The following is a 25,627-nucleotide window of genomic DNA, read 5'->3' as shown; positions in this document are numbered from 1 at the left end:
AGCGCCCTTTATTCAGTGGTGCGCGGTGGTTTATGGGATGAGTAGTTCCTTCGTTCGATAAGGAAAATATGTACACAGTCTTGTACGTTTGACTTTTTTTGGATTTTCTTTTCGTTTTTTCACTCGAAATGATATGTTGTATGCTTATGAGTTACGTCGTAGCTGGTTAGCTTAAGGCATGGTCTAAAACTCTTTATATACGGATTTTTCCAGATGTCAATGGGAGAAATGAATGGGAAATTTACTTCTGGAACCCAAGGTCTCTCGGAGGAGGGGCAGGAATGTTGAGCTCTATATGACAAAAGTATTATCTGGACCTAAGTGTTCAGATCAGAGTTGACCTAAACACCAACACCTTTACTGCACACAGGGATTTGAATGGCTGAGTAATGTATGTAAGACTTGCAGAAATATCTCAGAGCAGGTTTATCAGTGAAACGGCATTAAGTGGGTTTTGGCTTTGGTAGCTTCCTGGATTGTACTGGAGACACACAGCTGGACATTCAAAGTGCCCTTCATGTTCTAGGCCAGTGGTTCACATAGAAATGACTTTGCCTTCATAGGGCTTTCTGATCACAGCTGTAGGTTTCCCCACCTGCAGGCCAAATACAAAGCAGAGAGAAAGGTTAAGTAACCTTTGTGTACAGTAGCCTACCTGATCAGGACATGGAAATGCAAATTCAACATATATCTGAATGTCAGTCCTCTGAAAGGTGTTTTACACATGAACAATATTCCTGTGTCATTTATGTTTCATTTATGATGCTCACTTTAAGAACTTTGAAAGGAAATGATGAATCAACATTTTTAGTAAATACATTTAACCCTAGCTATCTGTAGAGTTGGGCTGTGTTGAAATTACTGCTTGATTCCCTATTACATTAAAATTCTGGAGGAAAAGAGTTATACCCCTAAATATGAAGCTACTACTGCTGCTAGCAAGCGGTTAGCCTAGCTTAGCTAAAAGACTGGTTCACAGGGACACAGCTAGCCTGGCTCTGTCCAAAGGTTAAACAGAAAAAAAGAATGAAAACCTCTAAGCACACAATTAACATGTTATACAGTATCTTGTTTGTAACTGTGCAAAAACTTGTAGAGTGCAAAAATGACAAGTTGAGGTATGTTGAGGTAGTGTTGACCGGGCACGGTTGGGCCGGGGGTTTTCTGAGGGGAAGGCAATAAAAAGGGGTTGGCTCGGCCAAGTGAGCGACGCGACGCCTCAGTAAACTACCACACCGGTCGACAGTAGATGCTAAAATGTTGATACTGAACGTAACTATATGACAAAACGTTTGGCCTCATATTTATTCACCACACAATGTCACGTTGTAGCAAGGTTTAAAGGTGTGTCAGCGCCTGCACAGTATGCCTGTGTTGTCTTGCTAGTCAAGTGTTGGTATCAACAATTTATTCTACTGTTCATTGCGGGGAGTTGTGTGCTGGATTATTTCTTGGCCCGGGTGTAAACCTGCAGTAACAACTTGGGGGGCAGCAGAAACAAGCTGTGAACACAACACTGACATACAGTACATTATATGAATGTTGACATGGTGAACTTGTTAGCATACAGTTGACATTTACATATCCAGTAGATGCATAGCCACATTAGCATTTATATTTTTATTTATTTGAAAGCGAGTCTAATATTTACTCTCTTTTAGCACTGTTTTTGGTCCCCACCTAACTGCCAAAACAGAGTTGTGGCCTGGAAAACCAAAACAATAAACTGCAAGACAACATTACACACATCCATTTATAATATAAAGAATATTGATTATAGGAGCTTTAAGAAATACTTATATATATAAGAATCGGACATGCAATTGATAGTATTTGTATTATACATTTTTTTTTCCAAGAATCACGCTTAACTTGCTAACTGGCTGGGTGACTGTCGTGCACCAAGTAGCGCAGACACAGACTTTTACTTTAACTGGAGTGTTATTTCTACTAATGAAACTTGACTGACCTGATCCCTTTGCTTGATTCTTTTGTAAACAAATTCAGAGAAGGGGTTTCTGTGGATGAATCTGCCATGCCCTGGTGATGTCATCAGCCGCCCATCCTCATAGACCACTTTGCCTCGAGAGATGGTGACTACAGGGACACCGTGGCACTCCATGCCCTCGAAGATGTTGTAGTCCACAGCCTGGTGGTGGGTCTTGGCTGATATCTTCCTACCAAGACACAAAGATACAACTACATTACATCGAAAATGAATAAGAACTTTATTACATCTTTATCACATACAACCCTTATGATAAGTGAGGTAATCACAGCATGCTTTCTGAATACCGAGTTGATAAAAGGAAGCAGAAACCTATTGTGAAATCTTATTATTTTCTGATTGAATCAGGCCAGTATGTACTCATATACAGCATTGAGTTACTGCAGATCACTAACTTTGCAGCAACAAGCAATATAATGTATTATTTACAACTTTTCTGACCGGATTCTCTCCTCTCTATAAAGGCTGGAGTGAGATGTTAAAAAGGAATGAGTTTGGTGAATAAAAGGCATTTATCTCAAATGAGTTGAATTTTGCATGGCTGTAATCGGGTTTATTGGCAGAAATTATTTAAATTATGAATCTAAAAGCATTGCAGTATATACACAGTAAGGTAGTTAAAAGTTGCTGCAGCTCGACCATCAACATGCAATAACTCCAAGATTCTTGGCTGTAAACACAACACTGACATATAACATATTTTAAGTTTATATGTTAGCAAATAGTTACCACACATCCAGCAGATACATAAAGAGCAACATTGGAATTTATTTGGAATTTTCTTTCTGTCCGCCTGACAAATGTAAGTCCAATATACACTCTCCTTTGAGCTTTGTTGTTTAGTCTCGACTAGTCTATATCCTCGACGTTCCACTTCCAGGATTGCACCGATGCCGCAGGAAATTCCACCTGATGCATGTCTTTTCACCTATGTCTTTCCACTTTCTTTGTGTTGGAATTCTAAACGATGGTGGATTTGTGAGGACTATGGTTAACTGCTCCTCAGATCTCTGCAGGGTAAATCCAGACAGCTAGCTAGACTATCTGTCCAATCTGAGTTTTCTGTTGAACAACTAAAACTACTTTTTAACGTATACGTTCCACCAAAACAAGTTCCTTCCCGAGGTTATTATACAGCAGCTCTGTGCGGAGCTTAGCGCTACCCATGACGATTGTGATTGGTTAAAGAAATGCCAATGAACCAGAGCACGATTTTCTCCCATCCTGGAATGCTATATGGACTAGCCAGACTCTCCTCCGCATCGCCTTGAAGGATGGTCTGGCAATGCGAGACTAAGTCTCGACCAACTCCTGAGAAAAAATACTTTGCATCTCAGCTGCTAGATGCTGCACAATGTTAACTAGGTAGTTGCTTAGTTTGTCTGTCTGCACCTTCTCATTAGGGCGGTTGAAGGGCTTTCTGGAAAATGTAGAAAATCTCTTAGAGGGTAAGCCAATTACAAAGCTTCATATTAAAATAATCAAATACACTACATAGTACACAGTAATTGATGATATCTAACAAATAATTCATATTTGAGTGAAAAGACTAAATCAGCAGGGAACAGGGAAATAAGTCTGACTCAGCCAGTTCCAGGAAACATATTACATGTCTTTTTCTTATTTGTGAGCTCTTTCCCTAATTCACACATGCACATTTTCCATTGGTTTGTAAAAGGCAGACACCATGCCTAGTGTGCACTGACAAAAACAAGATGTGTCCTCATTATTCAAGCAGCCCAATTATGAGACACAAGGCAACTGACTGAACTTCCTAGGCGTTTCTGGTTATGCAACTGTTTGTGGCCCCTGGTCCCGGATGTTATGAAGCGACACTTGTGCTGAGGGCAATTAATTACAATTTAATTAGTTTCACAGATGAATTCACGGCTGCAGCAATCAAACACGAGGCGCTGTCATGCTTGAAAGGCATTAAAACATCCGCAGACATGCAAATGTGGTAAAGACAGAACACACACACACACACACACACACACACACACACACACACACACACACACACACACACACACACACACACACACACACACACACACACACACACACACACACACACACACACACACACAGGTTAAGTTAAGGAAGACTAAGGCCTGAGAGGATCAAAACACTGTAATCTCCTTCATAGTAGGAATTGTAAAGGTCTCACACAAGATTTTTATTACTGTATTACTTTACAGCAAATTACATTGGGGTATAATGTGTTCTTCTCCGATTCACATCAGCGGTTAGTGGCTGCCCTGAGGGGCTCAGCCCAGATTCTGCAGCAAACAGAGCAGTGCAATGCCCTTCTGGGTTATATAAGACTTAGTGTGCTACAGTACACAAGCTTGAACGCAAACTGTCCTCTGTGCCTGCATCTGTGCATGTGGTCCACAGAACTGCATACTGTCCTCTGCCCCATATCTGGGACTTGGTTAAATAATAAGAAAATGGAAAGAAACAATCACATGAACAGTTTTAACATACAGCCTTATGCTATTCTGAGCCAGTTACTAGAAAATAGCCTTAATGCATGCATAATGTGTTCTCTACTATGAAAATTGGTTTAGTTCCCACGTGAAATATTCGTCATCTTTAAGATCGTCACCATAACCCATCAGCATCATCCCACTGATGTTGTGCGCATCTGGCTTAAGTACGTGTGTTAAAATCCTTCCTAAAAAATAACCCAACAAGGAAAAGAATGAATCATTCCCACAGTCTTTTTTTACTGACTGATGAATGTGATTCATATGTAAACTGTTATGTTATGCTTTAATTTGCTGCTGAATATAAGTGATGACATACTTCTGGATAGAGCACAATCAGCCTACGTGGCAGCTTGGTGTGTGTGTGTGTGTGTGTGTGTGTGTGTGTGTGTGTGTGTGTGTTTAGGTGGCACAAGATGAAAGATACCTCACTTCTCTTTATAGTTGCCTGTATCTATAGCATGTATGCTTTACTGCTAGACTTTATAACCCTTATCTCAATCAAACCCAATGCGTGACACCCTGGAGACATGCTTTCAAGTCTGCCCAATTTTTCAGCAGCACCATGTGCCAAAGCTGCTGATAGCACTGGTAGAAATGTTTCAACGTAACCCTGCCAGATAATGCACCAACATACACCAAACGACTTCACTTCACGATTCCACTGTCGCAGACACATTTTCAATATCAGAATCGGAGTAGGGGCACATTCCCATCGTCTCAATCAGTTTAGTGTAAGGTGGTCATGAAACTCGGACCGAGCTGTCTTAAGTCAGTCTTTTCTAGGGGTGTGAATCTTCACTGGTCTCACGATTCAATTTGATTATGATTATCGTGTCAGCGATTCGAATCGATTCGATATCACGATGCGTCACCTCCTCACTATTATTATTCATTGCTACACATGGTTTTCATCGACAAATTCAAGCAGTCAGATGTATCAACTCCCTTTTTATTGTATCTGCTCTTAAAAAAGACACTTCCTGAATGTAGTGGAAGTCTGAACACAGCAGACAACAGACAAAAGGCAGAAACAAAAAAGCAGTGAGCGGAAAATCAACAAGTAATATTTTAAGTTTTAAGTCTTGGTTGTAAAATCTTTTAGTCTGTGACTCAAAAACTCAGTGACATTATGGGCCCTATTTTAACGATCTGAAACGCAAGTATGAAACGCAAAACGCAAGTAGCTTTGTGGGCGGATCTCGGGCGCTGTTGCTATTTTACCGACGGGATAAATGACTCTTGCGCCCGACGCAAATCTAAAATGGGTTGGTCTGAAGTAGCTAGGTGTGGTTTGGGCGTAACGTGCAATAAACCAATCAGAGCGTCATCTCACATTCCCTTTAAGAGCAGGGCGCTTGTTCCATGGCGGATTGCTATTATGACGGCGGATTTGCCTGGCGCACGCCAGCGGGAGCTGCCCTCGCGAGATGCGGCAAAGTAATAAATGCCCGTCTTGGCTGGGTGGCGATGTTGCGCGGCCACTTGGGCGCATCTCCTCAAGTCTGGAGAGGATTGCTGCAGCAATGGAGCGTGGGCCTCCAAACGCACCACCTGCACCTGTTGTGCCCCTTCCTCCCCCCCCCACTCCATCTCCGTCCACCCGCTCCACCAGGAGCGCATCGCGCATTACTCCCGGACCAGATTCCGCCGGAGTGTCCAATCCAACCATAGTTCAACATCACGTCTCCTTAAGTCCTCTAATATTTCCTCATTTATGTCATCAACACATCCATGATTCATGGAAATGTGTAAAACACAACAAGCCACAAAGAATGCTGCGACTTTTTGAGGACTTTTTGTGCCTCCTGACCGATCCAAACACATGAAGCGCATTTTCAGTAATATTTTCCTTTGTAATTATGGTTTTCAAAAATGGGAACTGCTGTAGATGAGAGAAGTGTATGCGCGTTGTGCACACGCTACATTATGGCCAAGCATGCGCCCCTAAAATAGCATCTGAATAACGCGCTACTGACTTTAGACTAGTACCACTGACTTTAGACCAGGTTTTTCCTGGTCAGTGGCGGAATTGTTTTCTGAAACTGCAGAATAGCACAAAGTAACGTTTGCGCCGGAACACGTGTTCCGGCGCAAACGTTACTTTGTGCTATTTTGTGCTATTCTCCTCTTTTCGCTGAACCGCCCCCGGGAGCGCAAATACATTCCCTAATTTACCGACGTGCGTCTGTGGAGGGAAAAGTCCGCTGTGCGTCAGGTGCAAAATAGGAATGATACATGCGTCGGTGTACAAAGGCAATTGCGCTGAGTGCAAGATAGGGCCCTATAACAGATTGTCTTGATGTGAGATGGTGTCAGCCTTTTCAAAGTCTTTTCAGAGTCTTTTAGTGTATGGTAGGCATAAGCTATATGCATAAGAATATGCATTGCAGTCGTACACAGTTAAACTGTACACTGTATACTGTGTCTGAGAGCTTTCTTTTCATGCTCTATTTCAAAAGCTTTCTCCCACACTGCTGGATGGCTCCTCACCTTGTCATCTTAGGGTCCCATATTACCACATCAGCATCCGAGTTCCTGGCGATACGGCCTTTCTGCGGGTAGAAGTTGAAGATTTTTGCTGCGTTGCTGCTGGTGACAGCTACAAATCGATTCTCGTCCATTTTGCCGCTGTGCTGAGGGAGGAAATGCAAACAGAAGCTGGTATGAATAAGGGGCCACAGTGGATGTCAACAAAATACAGAATTAGCAGGCAAAAGGTCGGTGCTTAGACTGCAGCAGGAAGCAGCTCATGTCTGCCAAAATATCTTCTAATGTTTGATTTGTAAGCACTGTTGAATGTGGTAAATCTTCCCAGTGGCCTCGGGGAAAATGCAATGCCGGCTTTCTGCAGCAATCTGCAGCTCTGAGGTTTATAGCCTTTTGTATTGTAGAAAAACTACTATACTATATACTAATATACATATTTCAGTTAGAATAAAAGAAGAGAAGAGTAGAATAATTAGTGTTAACACATTTAAACGAGTATACATTCTTAGCCTAACATTAAACTTGATGATTATGGCCCACAAGGGATTATAAAATCTACAATACACCCCTGCCCACTGTTGTGTTGATGCATAAGGCACCCGTAAGACCTTATTATTTTAAGTGTTACCGTGCTGAAATGATGCATATTCTCCCAATCATTTGGCCTTCATGCACGATGAGTAATCAGCCTTGACAACGCATCACAGTATAAAGTATCAAGCTGACGTAAGATACATGCAAATAGGGACTTTCAATTTTAAAAAGCTCAATTTAATTTGTGGTTAGGTTGTCATTTGCCCTATTTCATTCATCTTTTTATTCAGCCCACTGCCACATCACTGCAAACTGTGTAATTACATGGATAATGACAGGAAACTGAGTAGTAGTTGTGATAGCACATCATGCAGCTCACACTTCTGCCGCTTTCAGATTTAAGTGTCAATGTTGAACAATGTCAGATAAAGTGCATTCATATCATTTATTAGGACGTACCACTCCTTTCTCCCAGATGACAGACATCCTGTCCTCCACTCCGTTCACCCCATTTGGGATCTTGCTGAAGTCGTCTTTGCCCAGAGCCTTCTGGCACACAGAAAAGGTGCAGTTGTCCGTCCCCGTCACACTGAGATCATCACTAGCACATTTTATGGATAAATACATGTATGGATGAATTGCAGAATAGATGCTGGAAAGAATAAATAAAAATGCAAAACAACAACTTACAGCCACATTTATTTAATCATCTAAGCTAAGTTAAAATGCTAATTATTAGGGCTGCCCATGTTAGTCAATGAGTCCAGCAGTTCAAGGAGCCCTAAACTGCCACAAATTAGACCATGGACCCCTATTGATAAGACTTTGTCCCAGGGTCCTCCATCTGATAGGATTTTGCTCTTAATCGACTAAGATTCTTTAGTCGATGAGTCATTTTTTTATGATATTTCATGTAAACCCAGCTCGATCTGCTGGTGATTTGATTTCTCCCTGCAGCTCAGGCTGGAAACCTGTACGTTTTCTATCTTGCTTCCGTTACAAATCTGCGGGGCCCAATCACAAGCTGGTTTATCCACCTGGTGTGCTATTGGCAGGTTTAACACGATGACGATAGAGAAGCAAGCAGCTTTTTGTTTACATTCAACATGGCGGCCACCGAAGCACAGCAACCCGTTGATGTCGCTGCTGTTTTAAAATATTTCAAAGGCAAGTTTTCTCTGAAAACAGAACAGAAACTTGCCCTGGAACAATTCCTACAAAAGAAGGATGTGTTTGCCTTACTACCGACCGGCTTTGGTAAAAGCCTAATTTACCAGCTAGCCCCGCTGGTGACCAAAAGAATGGAGCTCAGTTATGTCACCTAGATCATTGATCTGATTGGTTGAAGGACTATCCAATTGCGTACAGAGTCATTTGAACTATGTCCGTTGATCCCGCCTCTTGTGCAGTAGAAAATACAGAGCAGACTCCCCAGACTAATGTTCAATCTTAAAAGCTTGAGCTTGGTCTGGTGATAGCCAGACTAGCTGAATGACTTATTTCCAAGAAACTCATTAGCACATCTTTGGTAAACACAAGATATAAAGTGGTGCTTTTGCATGATTATTTGTGCAGAAATTTAGTTTTACAGATGGTAAATGGACTGCAATTATATTGCGCTTTTCTAGTCTAAATGACCACGCAAAGCGCACAGATCTGTTGATTAAACCAACTAATCGATTAGTCGACAAAACTATAGGAGTGTTAGTCGACTAAGAATTTCTTTAGTCAAGGACAGCCCTACAAATTAGCGTAATTTGCGTTAATATTAGCGAGTAATAAACTGCCATGTCAGCTTTAGCCTCTTTTTCCCTGTCATCCTTCTATATTCTTACAAAAACCAATTGCTCTGAAATAAAAATGCTAAAAATTACAAAGCACACTTATGTGTGATGACATTGTTGGCTGCTAAACTTTCAGTTGCACCCACTTGGCCAGTAGGTCCATGAGGTAGCCAGGGGTGCTGGGGTCAGGTCTGAGGGGAGGACCCATGACAAAGCCCGCAGCGTGGGCCCAGTCTTTGTGCCAGCAGTGAGTACCGTCAGTGCCCAATCCAGCTGCAATGGGCTCCCCGAACACCACCCACCCTACAGAGAGAGAAAAACTAGACATTTCCCGTTATACTGTTTCAGAGCTGGAGCAAATTTCACCTGCTGAAGAAGACCAGGGGTACGTCCCAGATTTTTTAATTGCACCCCCCCAGTTCCTTCACTTGCTTCCCTTCCATTGTGTCTTAGTCTGGCATGGGAGAGACTCAAGGAAATCATGCAAAGAGAGAGAAAACAAGGAAATGTGTTGTTAGAGGGATGAGACATTGTTTCCTATGAAGCGTCACGTGAATACTTTAGCCATATGGGCGGAGTTAACAACGGCTTTCAGCTGCACGGCTTCTCGGAAGGATGAATGATGATGCTGCTGTGTTTCCTCGCTCATAGCTCCTTGGAGATCCCTCCTCAATCCTTGCTCCTCGGGGCAGGGATAAGAGCTTTGAGACGGCCTTCACTGAGGAGGGACAGAACAACTTCTGGTTCAAGCGAGGACCACTGGTGGAATGTAACTAAGTAGCCTACATTTACTCAAGTACTGTACTTAAGTACTAATTTGAGGTACTTGTACTTTACTTGAGTCTTTTCTTTTCATGCCACTTTCTACTTCTACTCCGCTATGTTTCTGAGAGAAATATTGTACATTTTAGTCCACTCATCTGACAGGTTTAGTTACTTTACAAATGTAGATTTTTGGATACAAAACACATATGATGTTTGTTATAAATTAAACTACCCAACAATATAACGGCCTACAAGTCCAGCTGAAATGATTAGACCATTAAACACTTAAAACCACTTAAAAAAAAAAGATTATTTTGGTACGTGTGGACGTGGCCTAAATTAGTTGATTGACAGAACTGTTTGGATCTCAGTTTCTAATAAGTGAGATTATTTCTGCATTGAGTACTTTTACTTATAATAGTTTATTTACATTTTCCTGATGATACTTTCATACTTTTACTTAATAACATTTTCAATGCAGGACTTTTACAGTATTTTTTACAGTGTGGTTAGTACTTTTAAGGATATGAATACTTTGTCCACCACTGGCAAGAAGCGAGGTGCTATCAAATAAGAGAACTGAGGGGTGGCCTCTAGCTCACCCAGTAAAGTGTGTGCCCCATGTAGGCTGAGTCCTTGGCAGCGGCCCAGGGTTAGAATCTGACCTGTGGCCCTTTGCTGCATGTTCCTGTCCATCCACCGTCACTATCAAATAAAGATATAAGCCCCAAAAATAATCTTAAAAAAAATAAGAGGGGTGGTGATGGCACAGTGGATATGACACGTGCCTTTGGTGTGTCGATTCCCACTGTGATACATTAACCAATGTGTCCCTGAGCAAGACACTTAACCCCTAGCTGCTCCAGAGGCGTGCGACCTCTGACATATACACTCACCTAAAAGATTATTAGTAACACCCTACTAATATTGTGTTTGACCCCCTTTCGCTTTCAGAACTGCCTTAATTCTTCATGGCATTGATTCAACAAGGTGCTGGAAGCATTCTTTAGAAATGTTGGCCCATATTGATAGGATAGCATCTTGCAGTTGATGGAGATTTGTGGGATGCACGTCCAGGGCACGAAGCTCCCGTTCCACCACACCCCAAAGATGTTCTATTGGGTTGAGATCTGGTGACTGTGGGGGCCATTTTAGTACAGTGAACTCATTGTCATGTTCAAGAAACCAATTTGAATTGATTCAAGCTTTGTGACATGGTACATCATCCTGCTGGAAGTAGCCATCAGAGGATGGGTACATGGTGGTCATAAAGGGATGGACATGGTCAGAAACAATGCTCAGGTAGGCTGTGGCATTTAAAAGATGCCCAATTGGTACTAAGGGGCTTAAAGTGTGCCAAAAAAACATCCCCCACACCATTACACCACCACCACCAGCGTGCCCAGTGGTAACAAGGCATGACGGATCCATGTTCTCATTCTGTTTACGCCAAATTCTGACTCTACTATCTGAATGTCTCAACAGAAATCATGACTCATCAGACCAGGCAACATTTTTCCAGTCTTCAACTGTCCAATTGTAGCCTCATTTTCCTATTTTTGGTGGGGTCTTCTGCTGGTGTAGCCCATCCACCTCAAGGTTGTGCGTGTTGTGGCTTCACAAATGCTTTGCTGCAGACCTCGTTAATAACGAGTGGTTATTTGAGTCAAAGTTGATCTTCTATCAGCTTGGATCACTTGGCCCATTCTCCTCTGACCTCTAGCATCAACAAGGCATTTTCGCCCCCCAGGACTGCTGCATACTGGATGTTTTTCCTTTTTCAGACCATTCATTGTAAACCCTAGAAATGGTTGTGTGTTAAAATCCCAGTAACTGAGCAGATTGTGAAATACTCAGACCAGCCCGTCTGGCACCAACAACCATGCCACGCTCAAAGTTGCTTAGATCACCTTTCTTTCTCATTCTGACATTCAGTTTGGACTTCAGGAGATTGTCTTGACCAGGACCACACCCCTAAATGCACTGAAGCAGCTGCCATATGATTGGTTGATTAGATAATTGCATTAACGAGAAATCTTACATGTGTTCCTAATAATCCTTTAGGTGAGTGTATATAGCAACTGTAAGTCGGATGAAAGCGTCAGCTAAATGACATGTAATGTGATGTAATGTAAGAGAACTGAGATCCATCCCAGGGGATACAGATGAATACTTCAGGAGCTGAGTGAGTTAACATTGGGTTTAGAATCTCTTTTAGAGGCTTTTCACCATAGCAACAAGAAATGTCATGTGGACACATTGAATAATTTAACGTTTTCTGTTTTTTTGTGAAAAAGAAAAGACATTGAATGGTAATATCAAATTTGAACACTGATATTGGTTTCTGTCCTTTAAGAGGCTGTGCCTGGCCTTCCTCTCTCAACCTTGCCCTATTTCAACAGCAGGTGGCAGCAAGCCCACACTCACCGTCTCTGCGTGCATTAGACACCACCTTGGCGGCAGATTTGCTCATGACATGGACCACATACAGCGGGCAGTTGACAGCGTGGGCGATGGTGATGGCTCGCTGGGTGGCCTCGGCCTCCACCTCCTCGGGCCGACACAGCTCATGGCCCTCTGGCCCCGTGATGCCCAGAGACAGCATCTTCTTAGTCCCCTGTCAAGTCCCAGCGGGGACAGGGGACAATAAGGCAGTGCAAAGGTTAGAGGAGATGGTTGGATAACAGCACAATAGAGAGGGAACCTGCTATAACTAACACAACTATAAGTACACTAATATGTTAAGGAGCATGTGTAAACATGAACTAACAAGGCAAAGGTACGGTGGCCGGGAAGTGCAATGCAACATTACAAAGAATGAAACACTTTTACATTTTGGAAAACAAATTTACATTTTGGAAAACAAAATAACATTTTGGAAAACAAATTTACATTTTGGAAAACAAAATAACATTTTGGAAAACAAAATAACATTTTAGAAAACAAATTTACATTTTGGAAAACAAAATAACATTTTAGAAAACAAATTTACATTTTAGAAAACAAATTTACATTTTGGAAAACAAATTTACATTTTGGAAAACAAAATAACATTTTGGAAAACAAAATAACATTTTAGAAAACAAATTTACATTTTGGAAAACAAAATAACATTTTAGAAAACAAATTTACATTTTGGAAAACAAAATAACATTTTCGAAAACAAATTTACATTTTAGAAAACAAATTTACATTTTGGGAAAACAAAATAACATTTTAGAAAACAAATTTACATTTTCGAAAACAAATTAACAAGATGCAAAACACTTTTACCAGTCCCGAAACAAATTTACAAATGACAGATTCTTCACGGAAAGGGAATGTACCACATACCGGAAGTGATGAGGTTTTGTATACATGTCGCCTTGACTACGGCAGTTGTGGATCGAATGCGTCAATAGAGCGCCATCTTGGAACAGGGAGGCACTGCCTTATATACTGTCTATGGGCCGTCCTTTAATGCATCAGCGCGTCAATGTAGGCGAGGCCAAACGGAAATAAAATCACTATAAATCGTCAAAATCTCATGCGATGTTCTTGTTTTTTAAACAAAAAGACAAAGAGACTAATTAATGTGTTAATACAAAGAATATTTATTATAATCAGTTCACAGATATGAGTACAAACGGAAACTTCACCCTTCTGAACTAAGAGGTTCTGCTTCAAAGTGAAGTTTAAACAGACTGAAATGTCCAGGCTCACTCCCCCACTAATGATTCATTTATTTCTGCATGTATTTATTTATTTAACGAGACTTTAAGTCGTGTTTCGTCGTCCACAGTCCGAGTCCCGCCAGACTCCCTTTAGGAAACCTGTGATTTAAACTTCAGCAGGCTGTGACAGTCCGCTCCGTTTAGTCCTGGATCTGATTCTCCCGGGCTTCCCTTCCCTCCAGCGGGCCCAGCAATACGGCCTGGGTCTCCAGCTGCGTGGTGTCGGTTTTGGCTCCCAGGAATGGGCAGTGAGCTCCAGGTCCTGCAGCTGCAGACGGACTCAGCTGCCCCCCTGCTGTAGCCGCTCGACCGGCTGCGTCGATACGTTCCCTGTTTTTCCAATCTTAACGTCAGGTCCGGCCATATAAAAACTCCAAACACCGACCACACGTAAAGTCACCATAAACTTCATTCACGCCATATACTCACTCCAACAACACAAATTGACGCGCGCCCACCAACAACACCTCATCACTTCCGGTATGTGGTACATTCCCTTTCCGTGAAGAATCTGTCATTTGTAAATTTGTTTCGGGACTGGTAAAAGTGTTTTGCATCTTGTTAATTTGTTTTCTAAAATGTAAATTTGTTTTCGAAAATGTAAATTTGTTTTCGAAAATGTAAATTTGTTTTCTAAAATGTTATTTTGTTTTCCAAAATGTAAATTTGTTTTCTAAAACGTAAATTTGTTTTCGAAAATGTTATTTTGTTTTCCAAAATGTTATTTTGTTTTCCAAAATGTAAATTTGTTTTCTAAAACGTAAATTTGTTTTTTGAAAATGTTATTTTGTTTTCAAAAATGTAAATTTGTTTTCTAAAACGTAATTTGTTTCGAAAATGTTATTTTGTTTTCCAAAATGTAAATTTGTTTTTCTAAAATGTTATTTTGTTTTCCAAAATGTAAATTTGTTTTCTAAAATGTTATTTTGTTTTCCAAAATGTAAATTTGTTTTCCAAAATGTAAATTTGTTTTCCAAAATGTAAATTTCCGAGCTTTGTAAAAGTGTTTCATTCTTTGTAATGTTGCATTGCACTTCCGGCCACCGTACAAAGGAGTGCTATAAAATATGGTATCACATGTGTTTGGTTGAAATTGGCTTCCAATATGTAGAAAAATATTAAATTGGTCCCTTCACTTTGTCACACACTTGGTGAAAGTGACAAAATACTGAAATGACAACAACTAGGGGAATATTTTATGTTTTATATGTTATATGTGCTATGGATGAACAAATATATATTAATTTTGTTTTAGAAAAAGTAATTCATGGACAAAGAAATGTACAGCATGAGTACATAGTGGCATTACTAATGTTAGACCAATATGGAACGAACTGTTGTCCAAAACTGAACAAAACCCCTTGTGCTACATAACAATTACTGTCAGCACCAATTACAGATGTATTTAACCATGTTATACATCTGGAGAACCCAAACAGAAGTAATGCTGTAATAACTCTTTAAATCATTTAGTTTGTGGTAAAGATCCATTCTGGCAATTTACCTTTGTACTGATGTTATTTACTCCACAGCACAATGTGTGGTCTAATTGTACGTGTCCATATGGGCGTTGTTTTCACGGATGGGATCACCCCGCTTCCCAGCATCGCACGCTAGTGGGCTTGCCACCAGTTTCTCTTCACTGACAAGCAAAGAAAACAGTCTCCGCCCTCCTACAACTGCAATGGCTGCAGCTGATTGGACAAACACATCACGTGGGGCAGGCTACTCTCGAATTTCAAAACTGACCATAACGGCAGATCGTTCGGAGTACAATCCCGTATTTTACAAAAATAGTTCAGCAAAAAGCATTTTAAGCAAGAAATAGGCCATGCCGTTGTTGAATCTGTCTTCATTTCAAAGGTAAGTTTAAAAGATTTCGTCAGCTTTTGAGAGGCGGCGAGCCGAGCCGGCCGCTCCTCACTCGACGCCTAGAAATGAATGGGAGGCAGGGAAATGACGCTGACAATGGACACACACCTTCAGTTTAGAATAAATAATAAAAGGTAGTCAAAATAATATAAAATAAGTACACCTGAAAAATCTGAAATATGTCATTAGTTCAAAATCATGTCTAAAAGCAATTCTCATGAAACTTGGAAAGGTTTTGTTGAGTTGTCAAATGGGAGCCCAAAGGAACACAAAGAGAACATTTGGGTTAACGACTTAGTATACCTTTAACACATCTCCCAGTGACAGCATTAATCATGCATTCCCCACCACAACAGACCCACGTTTCACTTTTTTTTAGGCATTTGCTGCATCCTAGTGGTGAATTGTTGTCATGACATTTGAACTAAAAAACTATTCTTGGGAGAAACCAGGTTAAACATTTTCAACAGTGGACATTGGACAGAGCAAAGGTTGCTTTTGGTTTTTTCATCACATTATTTTTTCTTTAACATTTGCTCTCATTGACAGTGTCAGTGGCAGGGCTCCACCTTTGTCGAGTCCAAGACCAGGACTAGTTGAGACCGAGTCGAGTCCAAGTCAAGACAGAGTCCAAATGAGAGACAGTCAATACCGAGACAGAACACTTACTTGTTCATATTAGGCCATATTATTTACTTTAAGTATAACAATTTAACATAAGTCACATGAAGCTGGAGTGCAACTTCACATTTTACACGTTATTCTGGTATAACAATAACATTCTGGACTGCCGATGAAAATTGTAACAAATTACAACAGCTGTCACTAAAAAGTTGGAAATGTTCCTGTAGTAGTAGTGTCCTGAAGAATCCATAGTACACAGTGCGCGCTGTTCTAGATGGATTTTAAATTAAATTAATACCTGTTTTTCTGAACAAGCGCACTTCATTATTGGTTTAGTTTTGAAGGAGGAAGTTACTTTAGAACAAAAGCATAAAGTGCTGGACTCTGGCGATTCCAATGGCCAAATCCGAGTCCAAGTCCAAACCGAGTCCAGACTCGGAGCATGCAGGGAACACACTGAGGCAACATGTCCCTTCATTCACACTATTTTCACAAATTCTAAAATTAAATTTCTGCATTTCTATTACAGAATACAACTACATTTTATATTTGTATTACTGCCACTGCGTGTATTCTTCAATGACACAGGATGTTGCATGAGAAAGGCTACAATCAGTGTTAAACATTAACCCTTTTCAATTGTTTCTGGACTGTGATGTGTTTACACACATTTAGTATTTATCTGTCATGCCCTAACCACACCTTTGCTGATAAAAAGGACCGCAGCATGCTTCTCTAGCTATAGGGCGATTAGGACGGATTGTGTTCAGATCTGAGCATGGTTGGTCCTTTGTCATAATCGTAGAATGACTACCAGTTTCTGTTATAATTCAGTTATTTGTGTTTCTTTTTTTTTAACACAAGCAGAAAAAGGTTTTGAGAGCATATTTCTCTCACTGCAATCAAAAACCAAGTTTGTCTTTTTTTGCATCTCAACCAAAACTTTATGAGTTGAAAAACTTTTAGACTTTCAAGCAAAGCCTTTTAAAATACAAAAAGACAAATTAGTTTTTTTGATTGCATTTAGAGAAATATGCCCTACCAACATTATTTGTGAATGTGAAAAGTATTGAGTTGCTACAGTATTTGTTATACTCCTTAGTAAAACATTATAAAAGACATACTTCAGCAGGAAGTCAGTAGCTTAAGAGTGGACATCACACCAACATCATACAGCAACTCATACTGTCAGTTCCCATTAATTCACTCTAAGAGATTATTATTGTATACTAACCTCTGCAATCAGGTCTCCATTCTCAGCATGCACCTGAGCTATAGCTCCGATCTCCTTACACTGGGAGAAGGCAGCATAGAGCTCAGAGTCCTGCAGCATGAACACATCTTTATAGGCCATAAACATCTTAAAGGAATTGACTCCCTTCTCTTTGGTCAGTGTCTGCATCTCTTGTTTGACCTGGAGAAGAAAGAGGTTTGGGAGGCTCTGAGTAACACTGATTCTGATAAACTGAACCCATCTGAACTCTGTGGCTCAGGGGCGTTTCTAGGATCAGACCTTTAGGGGGGCTCAGCCCCTAATGAGAATGTGACACGGATATATAGTGCATGCAAAAGTGTTATAATGTTTAGGGGGGCTGAGATGAAATTTAGGGGGGCTTGAAAAGGGGTCTAAAGTCGCCAGGTCAGTGGCCCCTGCAGTCTACATGTCAAAGGACAAGATACTGAACCCCAAATGGTTCCCGATGGTTGTGAATGTGCGTGTGAATGGGTATGACTCCATATTATGGAGTTCTTTTTGTTTCTTTTTAATGCAAGCAAAATTGGTTTTGTATCTCTTTTTTTTGCATCACAAAAAATTTTGCTTGAGAGTTTTGCAAGTCAAAACGTTTTGCGAATCAAAAATGGATGACAGAAGAGTTTCTATTGGTGGGTTTAACTCGTCGCTCCACCATTTTTGACTCACAGAACTATTTTGGTTCGCAATCAAAACTTTTTGTAATGCAAAAAAGACATACTTGGTTTTGGATTGCAGTGAGACAAATATGCTCTCAAAAACCTTGTCTTTTTTTGCTTGTGTTAAAAAGAAACACAAATAACTCCATGCTTATGAGTAGGTGGTACTTCGCATGGTAGCCTTTGTCACCTTTACATAAGTGGTCGCTAAAGGCGCTTACACACATAGCCGACGGCCGACCGTTGACAGTAAAGCCAGTTGAAATGATCAGTCTCCCCGTGTTGGTCCAAAATGTGCCACAGAACAGACCAAAAAGACGTAATACATCTCTATAACAGCAGGCGGCGCTAATCTGTATTGTTGCCCAGGAAATGAAAACCGGCAGCTGATTGGACGAACGCGTCACATGGGTTTGTTTTCTCCGGAAATTCAAAGCCAGACTGTCATGGCGGCCGTTCAGAATACGATCTCATATTGTACTAAAATAGTTCACTGAAACGTGTTTCTGAAAACATTTTAAGGCCGTGCAGTTGTTGAATCTATCTTCATTTCAGATCAACAAAGGTCAGTTTAAAAGATTTTCGTCAGATTTTGGGAGACTCTAGTCACCTCATTCCGCTTGCCATTTCCGGGTGAGTCCCGACTGCCCTGCCGGCGACAGAATATGTCAGGTCGGCCAAAATGAACGCCGACAGCCCCCCCGACTGACGACGGCACGGGACACACCGAACAGATTCGCGTCACTGACCTCGCCAGACTGTCTAACGGACGATAATCGGCTAAGTGTGTCAGCGCCATAAGACTAGAAAAGCGCTACATACAGTCAGTGTTGCCACAGTTACTTTGAAAAAGTAACTTAGTTACTTTACAGATTACTGTATTTTAAAAGTAATTTAGTTACTTTACAGATTACTTGATTTTAAAAGTAACTAAGTTAGATTACAAGTTACTTTATTAGTTACATTCAGTAACTGCCGACCACACCCCCACAGCCTCAACATAAAAATGACAACCATTTACTGTGAGGCAGCTCGGCGTTGCCAGTAGTAGGGATCTGGTTTATTATGGCACAAAAGAGAGCCAGTCAACCGTGCTTAAGGGCAGCATTTCCTCTACAACATAGGCCTACTGCCCGACCAACTTCTTCAACTCTCCCCCACTTACTGGTTTTGCACCGATGTCCAGCTTTTGTTGTTTGGGTGGTGGGGGGCCTCCTGCTCTCTGCTTCCCACCACCTGCTGGGACTTGCTCTGTAAGTTTGACTGCAGCGCTGCGACTCCAAATGTTTCTTCAAATTTAACGTAGTGTTTTTGTAGCTAGATAGCACTTTGTCGCCACCAGCACAGAGTTTACAACCAACCTAAATATTGCCGTCTTTAGCTGACACAAACTCAATATAGTGACTGTATTTCCAGCTAGAAAACGTGCCTCTCTCTCCTCCCTCCATTGTTGTTTACGTTGTGTCGCTGCGTGGTACACGTGAACTGTCCACATGCTGAAAACGTGACTTGTCGCATACGTGTCTTCACTCCCCGAGACACAAGAAGAAAGCTAAAATATATATTTTTACTAAGGAAAATGACAAAAATAGTAACGCACAGTGACTTGGATAAGTAACTTTAATCTGATTACTGGTTTGGAAATAGTAACGCGTTAGAATACTCATTACTGAAAAAAGTGGTCAGATTAGAGTAACGCGTTACAAGTAACACATTACGTGGCATCACTGCATACACTATATAAATGCAGAACCAGCCATTTACATAATGGACTGTGTTGCCTTCAACACAATACAAATACAAATCCTATATTTTTATCCTCACAGACACTTTTGTGTCATTTCTGACCCCATTTTTTGGCAAACATACTTGTAAGATAACACTTAAATACACCAAAATAAAAAATAAAAAGTGTTGTTGTTGTATTTATTAATGATGATCTGCTCATTCACCTTGTCACTCCACCATGTGACAGCGACATGCAGCGAGTAGTCGCAGCAAACTTTGGGGTCAGCTGTCTTTCGCCAACAGTTGTAGGCTTCCAGGAGAGACTTGCCCCTTTGGGGGATGACAAAGTCCAGGATCATTGTGGTCCCTCCTGCTAGAGCGGCCTGGTGAAACACACATTACCACACCACAGATGCAAGTTAAAGATTTACAAAAGGTAGGCCTGCAACCCACGCACTATAAGAAGCTTATAATGTTGGCTTTTTGACAGGTGTTGATTCCGAATGCTCGCTGTTATTGAGTTTAAAGGTCCCATGGCATGAACATTTTTTTTGTTTAACATTAATATGAGTTCCCCCAGCCTGCCTATGGTCCCCCAGTGGCTAGAAATGGTGATAGGTGTAAACCGAGCCCTGGGTATCCTGCTCTGCCTTTGAGAAAATGAAAGCTCAGATGGACCGATCTGGAATCTTCTCCTTATGAGGTCATAAGGGGCAAGGTTACCTCCCCTTTCTCTGCTTTGCCCGCCCAGAGAATTTGGCCCGCCCATGAGAGAGAGACATCATGGCTTTCAAATGAGCAAAGTGGCAGTTGGTCAAGGCCACACGCCCACCCTCCACCTTGCCCCTCGTATACAGTATTAGGGGACCACTAAGGCCTATATAAAAGAGACTTCAGATACAGTATTAGGGGACCACTAAGGTCTATATAAAAGAGACTTCAGATACAGTATTAGGGGACCACTAAGGTCTATATAAAAGAGACTTCAGATACAGTATTAGGGGACCACTAAGGTCTATATAAAAGAGACTTCAGATACAGTATTAGGGGACCACTAAGGCGATTCTATAAAAGGGACTTCAGATACAGTATTAGGGAACCACTAAGGCCTATATAAAAGAGACTTCAGATACAGTATTAGGGGACCACTAAGGTCGATATAAAAGAGACTTCAGATACAGTATAAGGGGACCACTAAGGCCTATATAAAAGAAACTTCAGATACAGTATTAGGGGACGACTAAGGTCTATATAAAAGAGACTTCAGATACAGTATTAGGGGACCACTAAGGTCTATATAAAAGAGACTTCAGATACAGTATTAGGGGACCACTAAGGTCTATATAAAAGAGACTTCAGATACAGTATTAGGGGACCACTAAGGCCGATATAAAAGAGACTTCAGATACAGTATTAGGGGACCACTAAGGTCTATATAAAAGAGACTTCAGATACAGTATTAGGGGACCACTAAGGCCTATATAAAAGCATCTAAAGAGTACCATGTCATGGGACCTTTAAGGTGTTGTTTAGTCAGTAATACTGCTACATATTTGTTATGTTTCCTGACATTCTGCAGTGCTGTGACTGATGCAATCAGACAGGGACTCTCTGGCCTCTTTTGTTCGTCTGTAAGCTGCTTCATATCGCCCTGTCACTTCAATCATAAAATGTATGATTGTCATGCTACTAATCCAAGCTGACACAAAGTGCTAATTGGTATTTGATTTTAATATGACTCACTTATGTGGCAGCCTGTTAAACTGTAACCAATGTGTGGACAAAATAACAAATGAGGAAATCTGGAGTAAAGTCATATGGTTGTGTATGGTTCTTTGTTCAAAAACATATTTTCACACTTTCCAGATTATGTGTGTGCACCCTGTGCTTTGCCATACAGTTTAAAATAAACTTCTTGTCCCAACCTTCAAAATAAAACACCAACATGTTTTTGCACGGACTCCTTTAAAATACTTTTTAACTACTCAATAAAGATGTAAATGAAATACCAATCAACAAATGCATGATACAACGACAGTGCATCAGTTAATGTCATACAGTGTCATACTACCAGTCACAGCTGATTGGATACACTTCAAATGTTAAATATCCAAATTCATTGTACATTCACTTATACAACAGTGTGGAAAGTCTTGTTATTGTAGCATGCAGGTACATTGAGGTACTTATCTCCATTTTCTATTTCATATTTCTCAATCCTAATATTGTACTCTGATGAATTTGTTTGAGTTGGTAGGTCACTTGCAGATTCAGACTGATAATACAAAATATATTCAACAAATAGATTACAATGTAAGATAAGACTTTATTATTAACTGCGGGAGAAAAATTCACAATCTCCCCAGCGGTATATAAAATAGTGATAAAGTTGTGATAACTATCCTCACCTCAAATCACGCTGCCAGATAATTCTGATGCGACACAAGCAGGCAATGCAAGCGATGCAGAGGATGAATATGACACATATGACCATGGACTGTATAAAATGACTAGATCTGCAACTCACGGTTATTTTTGTTGTCGATTAACCTGTCGATTATTTTCTGGATGAATGGATGAGTTATTTGGCCTACAAACTGTCAGAAAATGACCCAAAAAAATAAATAAAATGTTGATCAGTGTTTCCCAAAGCCCAAGATAATGTCCACAGATGTTTTGTTTTGTCCACAACTCAAATATACTACTTCCATAGAGGAGTGAATATGCTTGCTCTTGGGAAATTGTTGGGTCTAAATGATAGAGTGTGGTCTAGACCTATTCTATCTGTAAAGTGTCCTCAATAAGAATGACTCAATGACTCAAACCGATTAAAGCAGTGGTCTTCAACGTTTTTAGGCCAAAGACAGAACCTTAACCTGAAAGAGAGGCGGAGCAGGTACCCCCCTACTACATATAGGCCTGTTGTATGAAATTGAGTTGCATAATAAACTGGGCCTAATAATAATATGAAGGGTGGCCTTTACACATATCTTTTCATGGTGCCCTACAATACTAAGCTATTACAATAATAATTTACATACTCATATATCAACGTGTTTTAATGTCAAACATACATGTGGAAGGCAAAATAAATCCTTAAGCTTACCAGTATCTGTGGATTGCTACCATAGTGGCTACCTTACCTATAGGCCAGTAAGCCTATCATCAATGTTGTTGAGGTTGTTGTTTTTTACGAATAGGCCGATTTAATGTGTTGGATTCATGCTAATTTATAGTTTCTGACATATGTTAATTTTTTGGGGAAAAAATAAAAAATATTTGGTGGCAACCCTGCGAAGACTCTGGGGTCGTGGACCGCCCTTGAAGATCTCTGGATTAATCTTATTGAAATATTTGGCGAGTTGATAATCGATTAGTGTTTGCAGCTTTACATAGCACACCACACTACTGTTATTGAGCAGTTTCAGCTGCCTAACTTAAAATATAGGCCAATATAGGCCTACATGAATAAATAAATTATAGGCTATGTAATAAAACTCAATATGAATATATTAATAATATATAATATATAATATGAAGGCAAGACCGCCTTTTTATGTCTAACTTGACGCACTTGAATGTGTGAGGAGCCCGGCCTTTTCTATCTGATGTGATGGAACTGAATGAATCACCTTGGTTCCGATATGGAAGTCGTCCACAGCCTTGGTGCCCATGAACTCCAGCTCCATGTGTGTGTGCGTGTCGATGCCGCCCGGGATCACCAGTTTCCCGGTGGCATCGATGACTCGCACCCCCCCTGGGATCTGCAGGTTCAGTCCAACTTCAACTATTCTCCCATTCTCAATGTAGACGTCGCTGAGCACGGAGCAGTCTTCATTCACAACTTTACCTCCTTTTATCAAGATCCCGCTGGGCTCTGCCATCCCTGCTGTCTGTGCACAACTCATATAGGCCTATCTTTATATACCTAGTGTTTAAATAGACCACAAATCAAAAAGCAAGAGTTGAACAGAAGTGACAGCAGAGCAGCACAAACGATCTGTGTGTGCAGTTAGTGTTCAGAAACTTAACAAACGCATGTAGGTCAGCTCCAAAGTCCAAGTGAGATATGGTCCGCATTCGCGATTTTTGTAACTCTTGCATATTCGAAAAAAACTGTTCTCTGCGACACCGCCCTGTCTCGTGTATTACTGTAAACCGAACGATCCGCCCTCTTCATACAGTAGATTTGCAGCAGTTTGGCAGCCAATCACACCTTCCAGGAAGGGAAGACGTTAGGAGTTTAGCTGTTGGTACTGCTGTCAGCGTTGCTGTTTTTCAGCCTGTGTGTGTGTGTGTGTGTGTGTGTGTGTGTGTGTGTGTGTGTGTGTGTGTGTGTGTGTGTGTGTGTGTGTGTGTGTGTGTGTGTGTGTTTCATCATGGCAAAATGTCTGTAGGGCAGAGATCTTCAACAGGGGGTCTGGGACCCCTAGAGGGTCCTCAGAGAGTCACTGCAGGGGGGCCACCAATTTTTTTTTAATTTGTTAAACATTAATCTAACATTATTAGCAATAATAAGATTTTATTGTAGGCTAGAGTCCGGATCGGGCCGAATGTTTCTGTCCGAGCCCGGTCCGCGTCCGACAGAGCCGTGACCGAACCCGGCCCGAGCCCGACAGCCATTAAGAAATTTGTGTCCAAGCCGACACAGTTAAAATCTAATTTTTTTTCTCATACTAATGACACATGTAGGCTACGTTTTCGTGTGGAAATTTGCTTTGATTAAGCAACTGTAGGAAGGCATTCGGAAATGTCAACATATGAGGCATCAGCGCACACGGGGCAACGTTAATCAGCTGTTAAAATTTAAAATGCTTGCTTCGCTTCCGACCGTGGTCAGAAAACCAGGGGAGACTGGTTACCTCCAGGGCCGACATTATGAATAAGGTCGGGGTTAAAATCCCGTTTCTGGTGAGCAAATGAATGAACTTGGCTTTCAGTCTGGAGTTTATTTCACCGCACACACTGTGTACAAAACTTAAACTTATTGCACCAACTCTGCATACAACACATCTGCTTCCTCTTTCTCTATCACTTCTGCCCACTTACGACACACACACACACACACACACACACACACACACACACACACACACACACACACACACACACACACACACTCCTTCAGCTCCTTCAGAATACGATCTTATATTTTACTAAAATAGTTAAAATAGTTCTGAAAACATTTTAAGCGAGAAATAGGCCATGCAGTTCCTGAATCTGTCTTCATTTCAGATCGACAAAGGTCAGTTTAAAAGATTTTCGTCAGATTTTGAGAGACTCTAGTCACGCTCATCCTGCTCCCCATTTCCGGGTGAGTCCCGACTGCCCTGCCGCCGACCGAACATGTCAGGTCGGCCAAAATGAACGCCGACGGCCCCCCAGACTGACGACGGCACGGGACACACCGAACAGACTCGAGTCACTGACCTCGTCAGACTGTCCATCGGCCGATTATGGGCTTGGTGTGTCTCAGGCTTTAAAGGAGCCGCAGCACCACAGGGGGGCCACCAAATTTTTGAAAGTTTTTTCAAATTAAACTGTCTTAACATGAATCTAACATTATTAGCAAATAATAACACTTTATTGTAGGCCAAGTTTAATATGCAACGTCATTTCATACAATGTATGTAAATCTCCCGGCAGATCGGTGTTTTTATGTTTTTTGTGTTGTTTACCTATGTGTATCTGTTTGTCATCGTCGCG

At 41.0% G+C, this 25,627-nt stretch overlaps 1 protein-coding gene across 1 annotated transcript; it reads right to left on the bottom strand.

Moving 5' to 3' along the window:
* On the bottom strand, positions 1 to 24,168 carry dpys (dihydropyrimidinase). The gene is made up of 9 exons (XM_039806588.1): positions 23,554 to 24,168; positions 20,146 to 20,304; positions 17,517 to 17,696; positions 12,501 to 12,690; positions 9,455 to 9,611; positions 7,984 to 8,125; positions 6,994 to 7,136; positions 1,970 to 2,177; positions 1 to 595 (listed from the first exon to the last, which is right to left on the bottom strand). The coding sequence occupies exons 1-9, from the start codon at positions 23,827 to 23,829 to the stop codon at positions 536 to 538; spliced, it is 1,515 nt and encodes a 504-aa protein (XP_039662522.1). The 5' UTR covers positions 23,830 to 24,168; the 3' UTR covers positions 1 to 535.
* Between the last annotated feature and the right edge of the window lie 1,459 nt (positions 24,169 to 25,627).

The sequence above is a fragment of the Perca fluviatilis genome, chromosome 7, assembly GCF_010015445.1.
Source record: "Perca fluviatilis chromosome 7, GENO_Pfluv_1.0, whole genome shotgun sequence".
Lineage (NCBI taxonomy): Eukaryota > Metazoa > Chordata > Actinopteri > Perciformes > Percidae > Perca > Perca fluviatilis.
The sequence above is the reverse complement of the archived record's forward strand: the minus strand, read 5'-3'. Positions and strand labels throughout refer to the sequence as shown.

Excerpts from the sequence above, each read along its gene's own strand:
- dpys (XM_039806588.1), bottom strand. The coding sequence starts at position 23,829 with ATGAGTTGTGCACAGACAGCAGGGATGGCAGAGCCCAGCGGGATCTTG. Across the intron at positions 7,137-7,983 it reads TCATCTGGGAGAAAGGAGTG|CACAGCGGCAAAATGGACGA; the intron begins GTACGTCCTAAT and ends TTCCTCCCTCAG. Across the intron at positions 2,178-6,993 it reads TGGGACCCTAAGATGACAAG|GAAGATATCAGCCAAGACCC; the intron begins GTGAGGAGCCAT and ends GTGTCTTGGTAG.